We start from the raw sequence: 14,930 nt of genomic DNA, 5'->3' as shown, positions 1-14,930 counted from the left end.
AAAAAAAAAATTCTTTTTTATTCTTTTTTTTTGTTTTTTTGCATAGCTTCTTCCTTCGAAGACTACCTCCCTTGAGACTCATTTTGCCTTTCCCCGAAAGGAACCGCTGAGGATACCGATTTTCACCAAACTGGTGTTGGACTCCTCGAAACTGTTGGGGATAACACTGTTGGGGAATTATTTACTTACCTGTTGGGGGGTAAAATGTTATCAGCTGGGGATAACGCTGTCGATGATAACACTTCTGGGGGATTCTGATTCCTTCAGAACTAGTGCTTCACTCTTCGGAAGGCTGTTGGGAATGATGCTGGCCTCTTGCTTTTTCTGAGCTCAAGTTTCATCCCTTTGCTGGGGAACAACTTCCTCCATTGAAACTTATTATGTTGGGGGCAACACTAGTTCTAAGACCACTTCCCTTGAGACTGGCGTTATCTTTATTCTTCCCCGAATGTGTACCTGACTTCAAGAAAATTTTCTAAATGGAAGGAAAATTTTCTGCCCCAGTTTGATAATATCCCTTGTGGCATGTATTTCTGGCATCAATGCCATTTCCTTTACCTGTTTCAAATCAAACAAAATTTGTTAGTTTAAAACATGGTGGTTGGTTGTGATACTCCTACTGAGATGACTTTTCCTTTTCTCCTTCCTTGCTCTGCGCTCCACAACTTGTTGGGGATGATATTATTTGCGGGGGATAATCCCTTTCTGATGGGGATATCCCTCTTCTTTTGTGGCATAGCTCACTGCTCTCCTTGCTTTGTTCACGAGCCTTGGCCTTGAGGTTTATAACCTTTGATTTCGACAAGGGTATCCTCTTGACACTCGTCAATCCTTTTGTCAATTCCCTTTGCTGGGGATATCCTTTTTTGACACTGGCCTCGCGCTTGGTCCTTGATGACTATACCACTTGGACGTACTAGTCAGATCTCATCTTGCATGATTGGAAAGTTGATGGCCTATTTTGAAGTCAGATCTCTATTGGAGATTTTTCTATGAAAGGAAAAAGATAAAAGGGAACAGAATAAAAAGACAAAAGGAAAAATGACTCTTTAACAAAAGAAAATATAAATAAAAACTTATCAAATGCAGATACCGACTCTAATGGTCATGACATGCATATGTTGTCTATCCTCCGCCGTCAATCACCTTTCAAGACCCTCAATTGGCGATTCCTCATCTGATTCTCCAATCTTATTCGACTTGTAGTGCCCGAAGGGTTTTCACTATCAAGCCTCTCTCATTTTGGTTTTTCTCTCAACTTTCATCGCCTTATGGTGCCTGTGAAGGTTTTCACCAATAAGACTCTCTCGTTTTATATCTCTCTCCATCTGGGGATTTGGAGTGTTGCCGGTATGACTCTTTCTGTTGGAGATTAGAGTCCTTTCTGCTGTGGAACAGAATGTTATGTTCGTTGGTAAGACTCTTCATTTGCCTGACTTGACATCTTTCGAAGACTGATCAGAAGGTCTTTCTTTGGACCGTAATGTGGGTTTTGGATAGGGCTAGAAAGAAAGGGTATTAAAGGCTCAAAAGTGCATCAATTCTGGGTTATTAATTACAACCTTCGGAACCAGATTTATTTACAACGAACACAACCTCTGCCCCAGTTTCTTGCTTGGGGATAACTTAATTGATTTTTTTTTCATTTTTTAAAACTATGACCGAGCCGTGAAGCGCCTACGTATCCTCTTTGAGGAATCAGGTCAAAAGTAGTTCCCACTTCCTCTATTTTCATTTGACTTTCCTTTGTTTTTTTTATCATTTTTCTTTTCTTTTCTTTTCCTCTTTTTTTTTCGTTTTGTTGTTTTCTTTCTCTCTTTCTTTTTTTTCGTTGCTACTGATTCCGAACGAGGGGTATGAAAGAAAATAAATAAGGCTCAAAAGGGGTAATAAAGGATAAAGTGTTTAGGTAGCAGAACAAAATGCCTTCGTCATTCCAGTCTTCAAAATATGCCAAGTGCAAACAACATAATTGAACATAGATTTATAGTCTCTTCCGATGGTGCTGGACTTGACAATTATGTTAAACATTTTATTTTTCCTTTGTCATTTCTAAAGCACCGTTGGGCGACACTCTCACTCTTATTATCATGAAAGGTGAATCTTGCTTTTAACGGTTTTCTTTGTGTTTAACTTGCCCTAGTTCCACATGACTCGAGCTCCGAACATTCTCAAACCGTCCTTATTTTCTTTAAAGGTTCTGATCACCTTTCCGGGATTTTATGATTTAACTTCTAAGATTAGGCCCAAACTGTGTGCGCACGACATGTCACTAGAATCGGCGCTGAACAAAATGACAAAAGGACTAAACAAAAAGATGACTGGAAATAATAAAAGACCGGATTTTGCATTGGACTACCGGTGAAATGGTAAAAAAAACAAAAATAAACCGGAATAAAATCCTAAACAACCTGGACAAAACTTAAACAAACCGCTATGACAAAATGGAAAGATAAGCGGAAAGATATTGACACAAAACAATATCCGAATTACAATCCTAAGAATCCGAACAACAGAAATGACAACAAAATAAGCTACCACGAGCTTCTCTCTTGCTAACCAAGGAACGCAGCGTCCTCCCACTTTATCAAAACTGGCATCTTAGCCACTGAGCTTCGCATCAATACTGCCAAGACCATTACCAACTTCAATATCATCAACCTCCGTCAACAAGTTCCCAATAGGATTCAAGTGCTTCTGTTATCAGGCCTGATCCCCGCAGAGTGTGTATCATGAGGTGCAAGTAAAGGATTCTGAGTGTCATTGTCCGGCTTACCACAAACCAACCACCTTAACTTTATTTGCGAAACAAACAGGTTAGAATGGACTCAGTCGGTCCTCAATAACAACATCTTTTTTCTTTTTCTTTTTTTTTCCGATGTTTTTTTTTTTTTTTTTTCCATTTTTTTTCTCTTTTTTCATTTTTCATTCTCTTTTTTTGCTTTTTTCATTTTGCTTTTTTTGTCGTGGTCGAATCTTATGGAGATTGCCTACGTATCATGACCCCGCATGAATCAGACCTTGCGTAGTTCGGACCAATAAAAGATAAACAATACTAAACATTTTTTTTCAATTTTCATATTAAACAAACTGGGTTTCAAAGGTTTGAAGATGACCTACAAACTCGAAAATAAAACAACCCACGTATTCTAATTAAAAGATTTACAAACTCCAAAAACAAACAACCAACTTCCTTTCTCTGTTTGACAAATGCAACCGAACGGTTATTTTTTGCAAACGTGGCCCCTTCCAAATTTCACATGAATTTTGAGGCCGGGGAGGATTATTTTATGACGCTTTACAAACTTGTCCATTCTTTTACGAAAATAGCCTTTCGACAACTGAAAGATACTCTAAGGCTATTTCGGCAAGAACGGTTTAAGACACTGCCGAAGCTGGCTCGGCTTATTTTGTCTAAAAATCCAACCTGTATTCACCCGACCGCTGACTTTTTTTTTTCTTTTCAAATTACAATAAAACCTGGTGTTGCAAACACGGCCCTTCAGCGCCTCGGGGACGAAGATTTATAGGGCTGTGTGGGTCAACTAGACCAAAAATCCTAAACATGACCCAAAAAGTGGCTGTTTATGCAAAGTCAGCCTTCCAGCGTCCCTTTCGGAAACATTCGGCTATTTATGACAAAACAGAATCACCTGGCTTATTTATGACAGAATTAAAATTTGACATGTTTTTATTTATTTATTTATTTTTGGCTATTTTAGCATAAGGTGGGGTTGGACCCGATGAAGGTTGCCTACGTATCTCACATCCGGTGAGAATCAAACCCGCGTAGTTCGGGCGAATCATGAATAAGTAAATGAACTAAGAGAAGGAGCATTTTTACAAAGAAAGATTTCTAAGAAAATGTTTTTTTTTTTTGGAATTTTACCTTCAATGAAAGAAAGGCTTCTAAAAGTATTTTTTGAATTTTGAATTTTCATTTCAATTTTGAAAGAACACGGAAAATATTTCGGATTTTTATTTTTATTATATATATATATATTTTTTATTTTATTTTTTAAAAAAATAATTAAAAAAACTTTCTAAAGAAGTCAATAATGAAAAATATCTTTGGATTTTTTGTTTTGAAAATTGGGGGTCTAAGAAAACTTTTCTAGATTTTTTGGCAAGATAAATATTTTTGCAACATACATACATACATACATATATATATATATATATATATATATATATATATATATATATATATATATTTTCTTTTTGAAAATAAAGAAAAACTTTTTGGATTTATATATATATATATATATGCAAACCACTTTCAACGCCCGACTCTTTTTATTATTTTTTTTTGGCATTTTCATAAACAAATAACTAAAATAATAATAAAAACCATTTTAAAAACAAGACTTTTTTTTTTCATTTTTATGGCAAGACAAACTATGTTTTCTATATTTTTTGAAAAACAAGACGGAACAACGACTTTTTTTTTTCTTCTATTTTTCCTTTGCTTTTAATAAACAAACTAATAAGACATTTTTTTTTCATTTTCTCAAAATTTCGGCAAAGTTTTGACAGTATTTGTGTATTGTTTTTTTTCAAAAATAAACAATCAATTCCCTAACCGCTATTTCTTTTTTTTTTCTCTTTTTTTCCCTCAATTTCACAATATTCCTGATATTCAAAAATCGGTCAACACACAAGTCCGAATCGAATAAATGCGCAAGTAGCAGCAAGTAAGATGCACCAGGATGGTTATTTTCATTTTTGGTGCACCTGTCCTAGACAGACCCAACCCCTGTGTTGAGCCTCCAAAGTCAGATGCACGTGATGCAAACAAACGTTCCTACTAGGGATCCGGCATGTGGCTTTGTTATACTAGGTTCAGAACCTGGGTGTTTGTTCTAGACCTGGCTTACCCGAGCGGACAGCTCGAGCCGAGGGGGGTAGCGTACCGGGAATACAGAAGCTTCACCGGCTTAGCAACTTATCCGAACCTCGTTCTAAATTGGGATTTGACACTATACAGAAAAGAAGTCGTACGAAGTACACCCTTCTTCATGATTTAGAAGACTCAGAGAGGATATGGGTTTCGGCACAGTTTATATACAGTTCACAAAATATCAAAGCGGTAAAAGGCAACCAATTAGCACATTGAGCCAAAAACATGTAACAAAATCAGATAATACCAAATATAACAATTTATATAAGCTCGAATTTCTAACCCTGAACCAGTGGTTCTGGGTATTGTCCCCAGCAGAGTCGCCAGAGCTGTCACACCTCCTTTTTTCGCCCCCGCGAGGACGTAGGAGTTTTTTCCAATTAAAGGACAATCGAAACGGGATTTATTTATTTATTTCAAAGTCGCCACTTGGGAGATTTAGGGTGTCCCAAGTCACCAATTTTAATCCCGAATCGAGGAAAAGAATGACTCCATATTACTGTCTGCGTACCAGAAATCCGGATAAGGAATTCTGTTAACCCGGGAGAAGGTGTTAAGCATTCCCGAGTTCCGTGGTTCTAGCACGGTCGCTCAACTGTCATATTCAGCTTATTTATCTGATTTTTATACAATTATGAACCGATGTGCCAATTTTAACTTTTTACCACTTTATTATTATTATTTTAAAAGAATGTGAACATCGCTTAAAACATGTCTTTGGGCTGCGTCACATGAAATCACCCACAATCCGGAACACATTTTATTTGATGTTTTGGGATTTGGATTTGGGTCGCATGAAATGCACACCCATGTTTAAGAAAGTAAATTATTAAACACGCGCCTAAAGAGACTATCGTGTTATTATTCTGGGAAGGCCGTAAAATTCGCTAAACGGCTCTCCCGAATTCTAAGTAATTAACACATATATTTTTGTGAGGGCCCCGCAATATGTGTGTTTTATTTGGCGAGGCTCGTCTCGTTTTATTTAAAAGGATAAACCTATAGTGACTACATTTTTTCTATTAAGTTCGTCTCTAAAATAAAAGAAAATCCCTCAATATACATGTTGAAAAATACGTAACTTATTAGTTATTAGTTTACGGTTGATACAAATGGAAAATTGCAACGGAGTTTGTATAAAGAGAGATTGCTTTAGTTCTATATTCTACTATTTAATAACACTGGAACATGAGATTGACGCACAATAATATCAAAACAGATTAACTATTCTTCGATTAATTTAAACTAACATTATTAGATGAAGAAGCTAACATATGCAGCCTCATTACTCATTGCTCAATCGACTACATTTTTATACAAAGAAAGGAAAATTATATTCAAACACAAATCCAAACAGGAGGAATTCAACAGGAACAAAGCCTGATTAATATTTCATTTCGCTTCAAGCCGAAAGTGTACAAATGTGTACCTGGAAATGGCAGTACAAGAACAAAAGAAGGAGAAGTCAGCAGCAATAATAACACAGCAACAGCAGGTTCAGCAACACCGCAAACCAGTGACAACCAGTAGAATAACCCAGTAACAGATTGAAAACTTCAGCAATACCAAAGTGCAATCGTATGCTAGTCTCTTTTTTAGCTCCTCGAATGCTACCCTGCAATCATCAGAAAACAAGAAAGGGTGATATTTTTCTAACAACTTATAAAGAGGGTTGACAATTTTTGAGAAGTCTTTTATGAATCTCCGGTAGAAACCGGCATGCCCAAGGAAGCTTCTGATTGCTTTGACTGAAGTTGGAGGAGGTAGCTTTGCTATTACATCCACTTTAGCACGATCCACCTCAATTCCTTTGCTTGACACCCGGTGCCCCAAGACTATGCCTTTTTGTACCATGAAGTAGCACTTCTCCCAGTTCAGAACCAGGTTAGTCTCGATACACCGTTTCAGCACACGAGTCAGATTTATCAAGCACTCATCAAATGAGTTCCCTACCACTGAGAAGTCATCCATGAACACCTCCATTATGTCCTCTACCATGTCAGTGAATATGGTCATCATGCACCGTTGGAATGTGGCGGGTGTGTTGCATAGGCCAAAGGGCATCCTCCGAAAGGCATAAATGCCATAAGGTCAAGTGAAAGAGGTCTTCTCTCTGTCCTCCGGTGCAATGGAGATCTAGTTGTATCCTGAGTACCCGTCCAGAAAACAGAAGGTGCGACCTCCCTGCCAGTCTGTCTAACATCTGATCAATGAAGTGAAGTGGGAAGTGGTCTTTCTGGGTGACTAGATTTAGCTTTCTATAATCCATGCAAATTCTCCAGCCCTAGACTGTTCTTGTAGAGATCAATTCATTGTTATCATTCTTAACTACCGTCATGCCACCCTTTTTAGGTACATATTGAACTGGGCTAACTCAACTGCTGTCAGAGATTGGGAAGATAATTCCCGCGTCTAACCACATTATTACTTCCTTCTTCACCACTTACTTCATGTTAGGGTTCATCCTTCTTTGGTGTTTCCTAGAAGGTTTGTGTCCCTCTTCCAGTAGAATTTTGTGCATATAGTAGGCGGGGCTGATCCCCTTTATGTCTGTCATGGTCCACCCAATGGCAGTCTTGCACTCCTTAAGTACCTGCAAGAGTTGTTGCGCCTGCACATCTAACAAACTAGATGAGATAATAACAGGTAATGTGGAGTTAGGTCCAAGGAATTCATACCTGAGATGGTTGGGCAATGACTTTAACTCCAGCTTTGGTGGTTCTTCGATAGATGGCTTGGCTGGAGGAGTCTCTCGATTTTCCAAGTGCAAGAGCTCAAATTCTAGAGTTCTATCCCAGAACCCTCTACCATCTAATGCCAACATCCATTCCACCAGTTCCTCTCCATTCACCTCATCCAAATTCATTAAATATGCAGCAAGGGGGTCCTCAATGGTTAGCACCTCATCATCAGTCTCTACGATTACATCCACGACATCAATAAGAGAACAATTGGCAAATTCACTTGGTCGCCTTATAGATTTCTGCACATCGAATGTTATCTCCTCATCGTTCAATCTCATCTTGAGCTCCCCGGTTTCACAATCAATGAGAGCTCTCCCTGTGGCCAAGAATGGTCTTCCCAAATTATGAGAATCTCTTCATCCACTCTTCAGTCTAAGATCACAAAATCTGCAAGGAACACAAATTTCCCTACCTGAATTAGAAATTCATCTAAGATACCAGAGGGTCATTTCATTGTCTTGTTAGCCAGCTGCAACAACATAGAGGTGGGTCTAGCTCTTCCAATGCCCAACCTCTTGTAAATCGCCAGGGGCATAAGATTGATGCTAGCCCCTAGATCACACAGTGCTTTAGCAAAAGCAAAATTATCAATAGTGCATGGAATTGTAAAGCTCCCTGGGTCAGACAGTTTTTCTGCAATTGATCTAGTCACCACTGCACTACATGTCTGAGTAAGAGTAACTGTGGCCAAGTCTTGGAAATCAAACTTTAGGGACATCAAGTCCTTCATCATTTTTGCATACCCAGGCATCTCCTTCAACGCTTCAATCAATGGTATGTTTACCTAGATTTGTTTCAGCATTTCGAAGAACTTCTTGTATTGCTCCTCCTTTTGGTACTTAGCCAACCTCTGAGGGAAAGGTGCAGGAGGTCTCTTCTTCCCAATCAATTGGGATTGATCCTTATCAACTGCTACATCAACTACAGGTTCGTGGACTGTCTCAGCTTCTTTATCGGTCGCATTCTGAATGCTATTTTCTTCCTGGGCAGGCTGGATTGGCACCTCTATCAGTTTCGTTGACTCATCCAGCTCAATGGGCACTGGTATAAGTGTCTCAGCTTATCTAGTTTCTCGATCCCTCTCTTGCTTTACATCCAGATCTCTGCCATTACATAGACTTACCGCTATCATCTGCTTTGGGCCTTGATCTTTTGAATTTATCTGGGTGTCTGCAGGTAGTGTCCCATGAGGAAGATTGTTCAGAGACATAGAAATTTGGCCCACATGCACTTCAATATTCTTGATTGCTGCATCATGTGCATCCACTCTCTCATTAATCTTTGCATTAGACCCAATAACCCGCTGCATCATTGCCTCAAGTCTAGCAAACCCATCTTCTTGCCTTCCACCATGCTGCTGCTGAGGAGGGTGATACCCCTGCTGCTGATTCTGATTATTATATTCCTGTGGCCTTGGGTAAGGTGCCATATTGTTAGGGGGTCTCATACCTCCCATGTTTCCATTGTTGAACTGTGGATGGACTGGCCTATATTGCTGATTTTGCTGGTCCCAATTCTGACCACCCTGTGTCTGGCCTCCATGATTAGACACATAATTCATGTCTTCAGGGTAGTGGTGATGATCATGTTCTGCATTCCATTGGTTACCGATTGGCTGACTAATGCAAGATGCGCACAAGCCCCTATTGGTAGTATCTACGATGTGTACCTGTTGCTTCTGCCCTGACTCTTCCACCTTTTTAGTGAGTATACTCATCTGTGTCAATAAGGTGGCCATATTTTCAGCCATAGAGTTGGATGGATCTAAGGGCACTGAGTGAACCATTGGAGTGATAGGTGCATTCCTGGTTGTCCATCCCGAATTTTGTTCCATCTTGTCAAGCAGACTCTGGCCTACTCTCCATGTTTTGCTCAAAAATGCTCCACCAGCTGAAGCATCAACAATGTTCTTCATGCTATCTGACAATCCCATGTAAAACCGCTGCCCCAACATCAGATCTGGAATACCATGGTGCGGGCATATAACCAGCATCCTTTTAAAGCGCTCCCATGTTTTATGCAGTGTCTCCATTGGTCTCTGTTTAAAACTCAAAATTTCATCAATTTGTTGAGCAGTCTTATTGGGTGGGTGGAACTTGTTATGGAATTGCCTAACTAACTCATCCCAAGTTGTTATAGAATTTATGGGAAGTGAGTTTAGCCAAGTCTGAGCAGCTCCTGTCACTAAGAATGGAAACAATAACAGTTTGATTGCTTCACGAGTTACATTGGGCTGCCTTTGGGTTTTGCAGATAGAAAGGAAGTTCTTCAAGTGCTGCTGAGGATCTTCGACTTGCGACCCCGAAAATAGTCCCTTGTTCTGCAACAAGTGCAGCATGTTATTCGTAATTTGGAATGACTCAGCCTGTATCTGTGGAACTACAATGGCTGTGGACAGATTTTCAGCTGTGGGTTGTGCCCAGTCATAGAGAGCAGCCTCTGGCACTATTGGTACCGCTGGGTTTTCCTCGTGACCCCCATGACTGTTTCGAATTGTGCAGTTGTTGGTTTTTGTTTGTTTTTCCGATTAGCCCGATTCAAGGCCTTGAAAACTTTCTCGGGATCTGATAATGCTTCAAATACTTCACCAGATCTCGATGAGTTTCTAGGCATGCACTTCTTTCAATTGTAATTGATAACACCGTTAATTCCCCGGCAACGACGCCAAAAATTGATCACGCCCAACTATGCCTTATAAAAGGACAATGCGTACGTTGCAAATATAACCTGAGTATTTATGCCCAGAGTCGAATCCACAGAAAATTAACCTATCAATTACTTTCGTTGGACTTACTAAATTCTTTAGAATCAACTTCCCCAAACGTTGTGAATAACAGCTGATGGTATATTTAATAACTAAGATTGAAAGTCAATAAATAGTTGTAAACTAAATATGCTTAAGTTGTGAACAATAATGAGAACGTTCTAAGGTAGTGATTTCCCCTATTGATGGAATCCCTTCTGTTTATGTTTCATATAGATTTACCAACACATCTCTATCAATCATGAACACTCTTTTTACCGTGAATCTCTCCCGAGTAATCACGATAATTTACTAGACGCACTCTCCCGAGATACGCTAGCTGGCTTTGTTTATTACAGTTCACTTTAGATTGCACCCAAGACTTCGTTATCCCTAATCCCACCTTTAAACCCGCAGTTATAGATCCCTCTTATACTTTCGGAGTGGTGTTGTTCAACAATCACCTAATATGCACTCTCTCCCGAGTTATGCACACTAATTAGGCACAGCTAATTGAGGATCCTGTCAATTAATTACAACAAACACGTAGTTAAATAAATAGAGATTAAACTGACAAACTATATTAACATAATCAAGAAGTTCATCCTTCAATAGGTTCCATCAAAACTCTAGACAAAGGATTTAGCTACTCATGACAATGGGTAGATAAACTATGAAAATATTCATGATCAAAATTGCTAGAAAAATAAAGAGAAGAAGAAAATATGATGTTTTGGGTGATCTCTCACACTTGTTTTTCTTGCCAAAGTACTCTCTAAAATATTACATGCCTCCCTTGGGCCAGTTCTATTGTTTAATATAGGGTTTTGGGCTAAAAATCCCGTATTTTTGCACTTCAGTCCCTCAATTTTCCGCTTCCTATCGCGGTCCTACCGCGGTTACGCCACCGCGCCCAACTAGCCTCTCAGAATCCGCAACAGCCTTCTGCCGCGGTCCGACCGCGGTTACGCAGGGACCGCGACAGTCCATCTCCAGTTCTGGTTTTGCTGCCTTCCGTGGTGCACTTAACGGATATTGTACTATTGGCCTCTTTTTCTCTGTAATTGATCCCAAAAGTACTCTATAGACTTCTTTTATTGTATATAGCCTGCAACGCATGAAAAGCACTAATCAGAGTATTTTGTTATCACTTTTTACCATAAAAACTATACAAGAAGGTGGTTCTTTAGGGCCTAATTATAGTCCAATTCACCTATTATCACCAAGCTGGGAGCTCGCCTAGGTGGCGAAATAGCAAAGAACGCCACGACCGACCTCAGGGTCAAATCATCGACAGCATATGTTAAGTCAATACTATACTCGAGTAATGACGAAAAGGTCATTCGTAGGAAAGCATGTTGGTCAAAGACCACTAATAGAAGTTCTAGTAACTATATATAGATGGATATAAGCACTAATAAAAAGGGATCTCACACGAGAAACAGTGGCTCGGCTTTTCCTCTTTACTCTCTCACTTGTAATTTTTTTCTGCCTCTGATGTAAGCCCAATTCTCGTGTTTGATATAAGATTATGACATCAATAAATATGGTACATTCTGATCTTTTGTTATTTCCTACTATGTATATTTGAATCCGAAGTTAATTATGCTTGGCTAAGATTTACCTTCTTTATTATTGATAATTGGATTTGACAAAAGAATCCTAAACTTTTTTGCCCAAACAATGGTGTTTATCTAAACTGCACCAATTTATAGTAGTAATTGTCAACTGATAAATTGAAGCGAAACTACTTGTTGATTAACTATAGTTCAAGTGAATAAACTCAACGTTGAAGACACATGCCATGTTATAATTGATTTAATATAAACAACAGGTATAATTAGGTTTTTTCACGTTTAACGTATAAAAATCTCAAAGATATCAAAAGAAAACCAACATTACATGCTCCATGTCAATTTCACTGGCTGTCTTTAATTGTTTTCCTAGTTTCAACGGCAAACTTATGAGAGTTCATGTAAATATCTACTGCTATTTAGTTCACTAACTTTGTCAATAAACTAAAACACAAGGTAAGATGCATTTGCCAACTGATTTAAAACAAAAAGCTAATGTTATTCAATGAGAATCAACTTAGCAATGTGCCAATTGTACAATTCACATCCCTAAGTAGCCCTCATATACTAAAGAGAAAAATACTGTCAAAATCTAAAACAAACTAAGGCAGCTAACAATTGTTTTAATCTTCTTGTCTATAGCTGCTGCTACAATTTCATACAGAAGAATGGCACAATACTAACCTCTATCTTTTTATATTTCTATATTAAGAAAAGGCAGTCCGCGTTCATGCTATGCACGGCGTTTAGGGATGCCCAGACTAAATTAGGTCTATTATTGTATTTCTACAAGAGATTGTTTCCGCAACTCGAATCCATGATCTCTTAGTCAAACGACGACAACTCTTACCGTTGTGCCAGGCAGGGGCGGAGGCACAAGTCGCCCTACGGGTTCGGTCAATTGTATTTTCTCAAACAGTATATTTGGTATTTTGAAGTCATGAAATATGTATAAATATTAAATTTAGAACCCAGTCATTAACACTTGAAGTCGTGATCCAAAAATCTAGAACCTATAAGGTTGAAATCCTGGCTCCGACTCTGGTGCCAAGCTCACCTATCTTTTGTACATTTCCACATATCATACATACTTCACCTAATGTATTTACATCATCCTCAACTAGTTTCTCACCGTGATCCAACTTTCTGATGATTCCAAGTCATTTTTCCCTCCTCTTCTCGAGATCCAAAACTCGTGATCGCATCTCATTGAGAATGGATTTCCACTCATAGAATCATCTTCATCACTTGATTCATCTAAGAAATCCATCTCAGAGAAAAATCTAGCATCTAAAACACTAGCAGGTGTACTAGCATCAATCTTTTCTAAATTCTTGCCTTTTGACATCTTTGATACAAATGGATGATCAAGCAATTGTTCAACTCTCCACCTCTTTTTAGTGTCCCTTTCCAAACACTTAGCCAAGAAATCCAAACCATCATCAGAAAAATGTGCTGGAAACTGTGGCATATCATTACTACAAGCAATTTTCAAAACTGCAGCCAAGGGATTTGTACAAATATCCCCTCCCCAGGGAGGCTTCCCCGTCGCCATTTCGATAATTGTACAACCTAAAGACCAAATATCAGCAGCAAAATCTAACTCTTCATTTCTCAAAATTTCTGGTGCCATCCACAAAGGAGTGCCACCAATAGACTTAGACAAAGATTTTGGACTACCATTTACCTTATTGTCTTTTATTCTCTTTGCACATCCAAAATCAGCCAATTTTACTTCTCCACTAGTTCCTAATAGTATATTCTTACACTTCAAATCACAATGTACAATCCCATTTTCATGAATATACTTTAGACCCTTAAGAATTCCTTTTGTATACAAACTTATAACTTCTTCATCTAAGAACCCTCCAAATTTCTCAGCCACATCAGCTAAACTCCCCCCTGTCATATACTCTATAAAAAGACTCAACTTTCTCTTACCATTTGCTTCAAAAGAGAAATCTTTACCTATGAATTTGACAATATGAGGTGAACCCAAATTCTCAAGAATTTTTACTTCATTTTCGAGACACTTTAGTCCAGCCTCAGAGTCCGCAGATTTTACGACGAAAAGTCCCCCTGTCGCTTTGTCCATAGCCAAATGAATACTCCCAAATGATCCTGATCCTATCACTTTTCCCTTCAACCACTTAGTAGGTTGAGGACATGAACATTTACAAATTCCAGCCATATTTTCTTCCTCACTTTATGGTATATATATGGTATACCTAAGATCAAATGATCAATCTTGATTTGGGTGTCAAAACTCAATTCACAATCTAGACTAAAGATCTCAACTTCTTCTAAATTTGATCTAAACTGCATAATGCACAAGTATATCATAAAACAAAAACTGGGCAGTCCCAAACAATTCACAGAAAATACAAAAGTAGGAAATTTGATAGCAAAAGTTGTTGTATATTGACAAAAGTTTCAAAGGATCACCAGGGATAATATTGAAGGAGCGGTTTCCCATATAATGGAAAACCGCTCTCATCAAGTAATCCTTGTATACAATCAATAGGAAGATTGATTTTTTTTTTTTGGCAGTGTTGATAATTTTCTCTTTGGAATGAAAGAAGAAAGTAAAAAGGGAGAAGTATGATTTTGTATACAAGATCCAACTTATAAGGGGTGTGTCTGATGATCCAAGAATTTTGGAAATAAACGGACAGTAACTGCCACATTAAACTAATTTCATGTTCTTTGAATTTTGACTAAAGGAGAACTTTCTAAGGGGGATGTTTGAAGGTCACATTTAAACTTGATTAAATGTGTCTAAACATACAGTAATTAATTATTACTACTACATTTGATAAACTGAATCTGCTCAAAAAATATTTGACATTTTCAAAAACACGAAGCATTGTATTACCTTTTCTTTTTTAAATTCGGTCTTGCAAATTTAATTAGTAGAGTGTTAATTAAATAAGATGTTTAAGAGATAAATGATAGTATAGACAAATATT

The 14,930-nt window shown here is 38.2% G+C and overlaps 1 protein-coding gene across 1 annotated transcript; it reads right to left on the bottom strand.

Annotated features, from left to right (window-relative positions):
• Positions 1-12,436: 12,436 nt before the first annotated feature.
• On the bottom strand, positions 12,437-14,543 carry LOC107826647 (mitogen-activated protein kinase kinase kinase 18-like). The gene has a single exon (XM_016653647.2). It carries the CDS (start codon positions 14,150-14,152, stop codon positions 13,082-13,084), a length of 1,071 nt encoding a protein of 356 aa, XP_016509133.1. The 5' UTR covers positions 14,153-14,543; the 3' UTR covers positions 12,437-13,081.
• Between the last annotated feature and the right edge of the window lie 387 nt (positions 14,544-14,930).

Source organism: Nicotiana tabacum, chromosome 7 (assembly GCF_000715075.1).
Source record: "Nicotiana tabacum cultivar K326 chromosome 7, ASM71507v2, whole genome shotgun sequence".
Taxonomy (NCBI): Eukaryota; Viridiplantae; Streptophyta; class Magnoliopsida; order Solanales; family Solanaceae; genus Nicotiana; species Nicotiana tabacum.
The sequence above is the reverse complement of the archived record's forward strand: the minus strand, read 5'-3'. Positions and strand labels throughout refer to the sequence as shown.

Excerpts from the sequence above, each read along its gene's own strand:
- LOC107826647 (XM_016653647.2), bottom strand. The coding sequence starts at position 14,152 with ATGGCTGGAATTTGTAAATGTTCATGTCCTCAACCTACTAAGTGGTTG.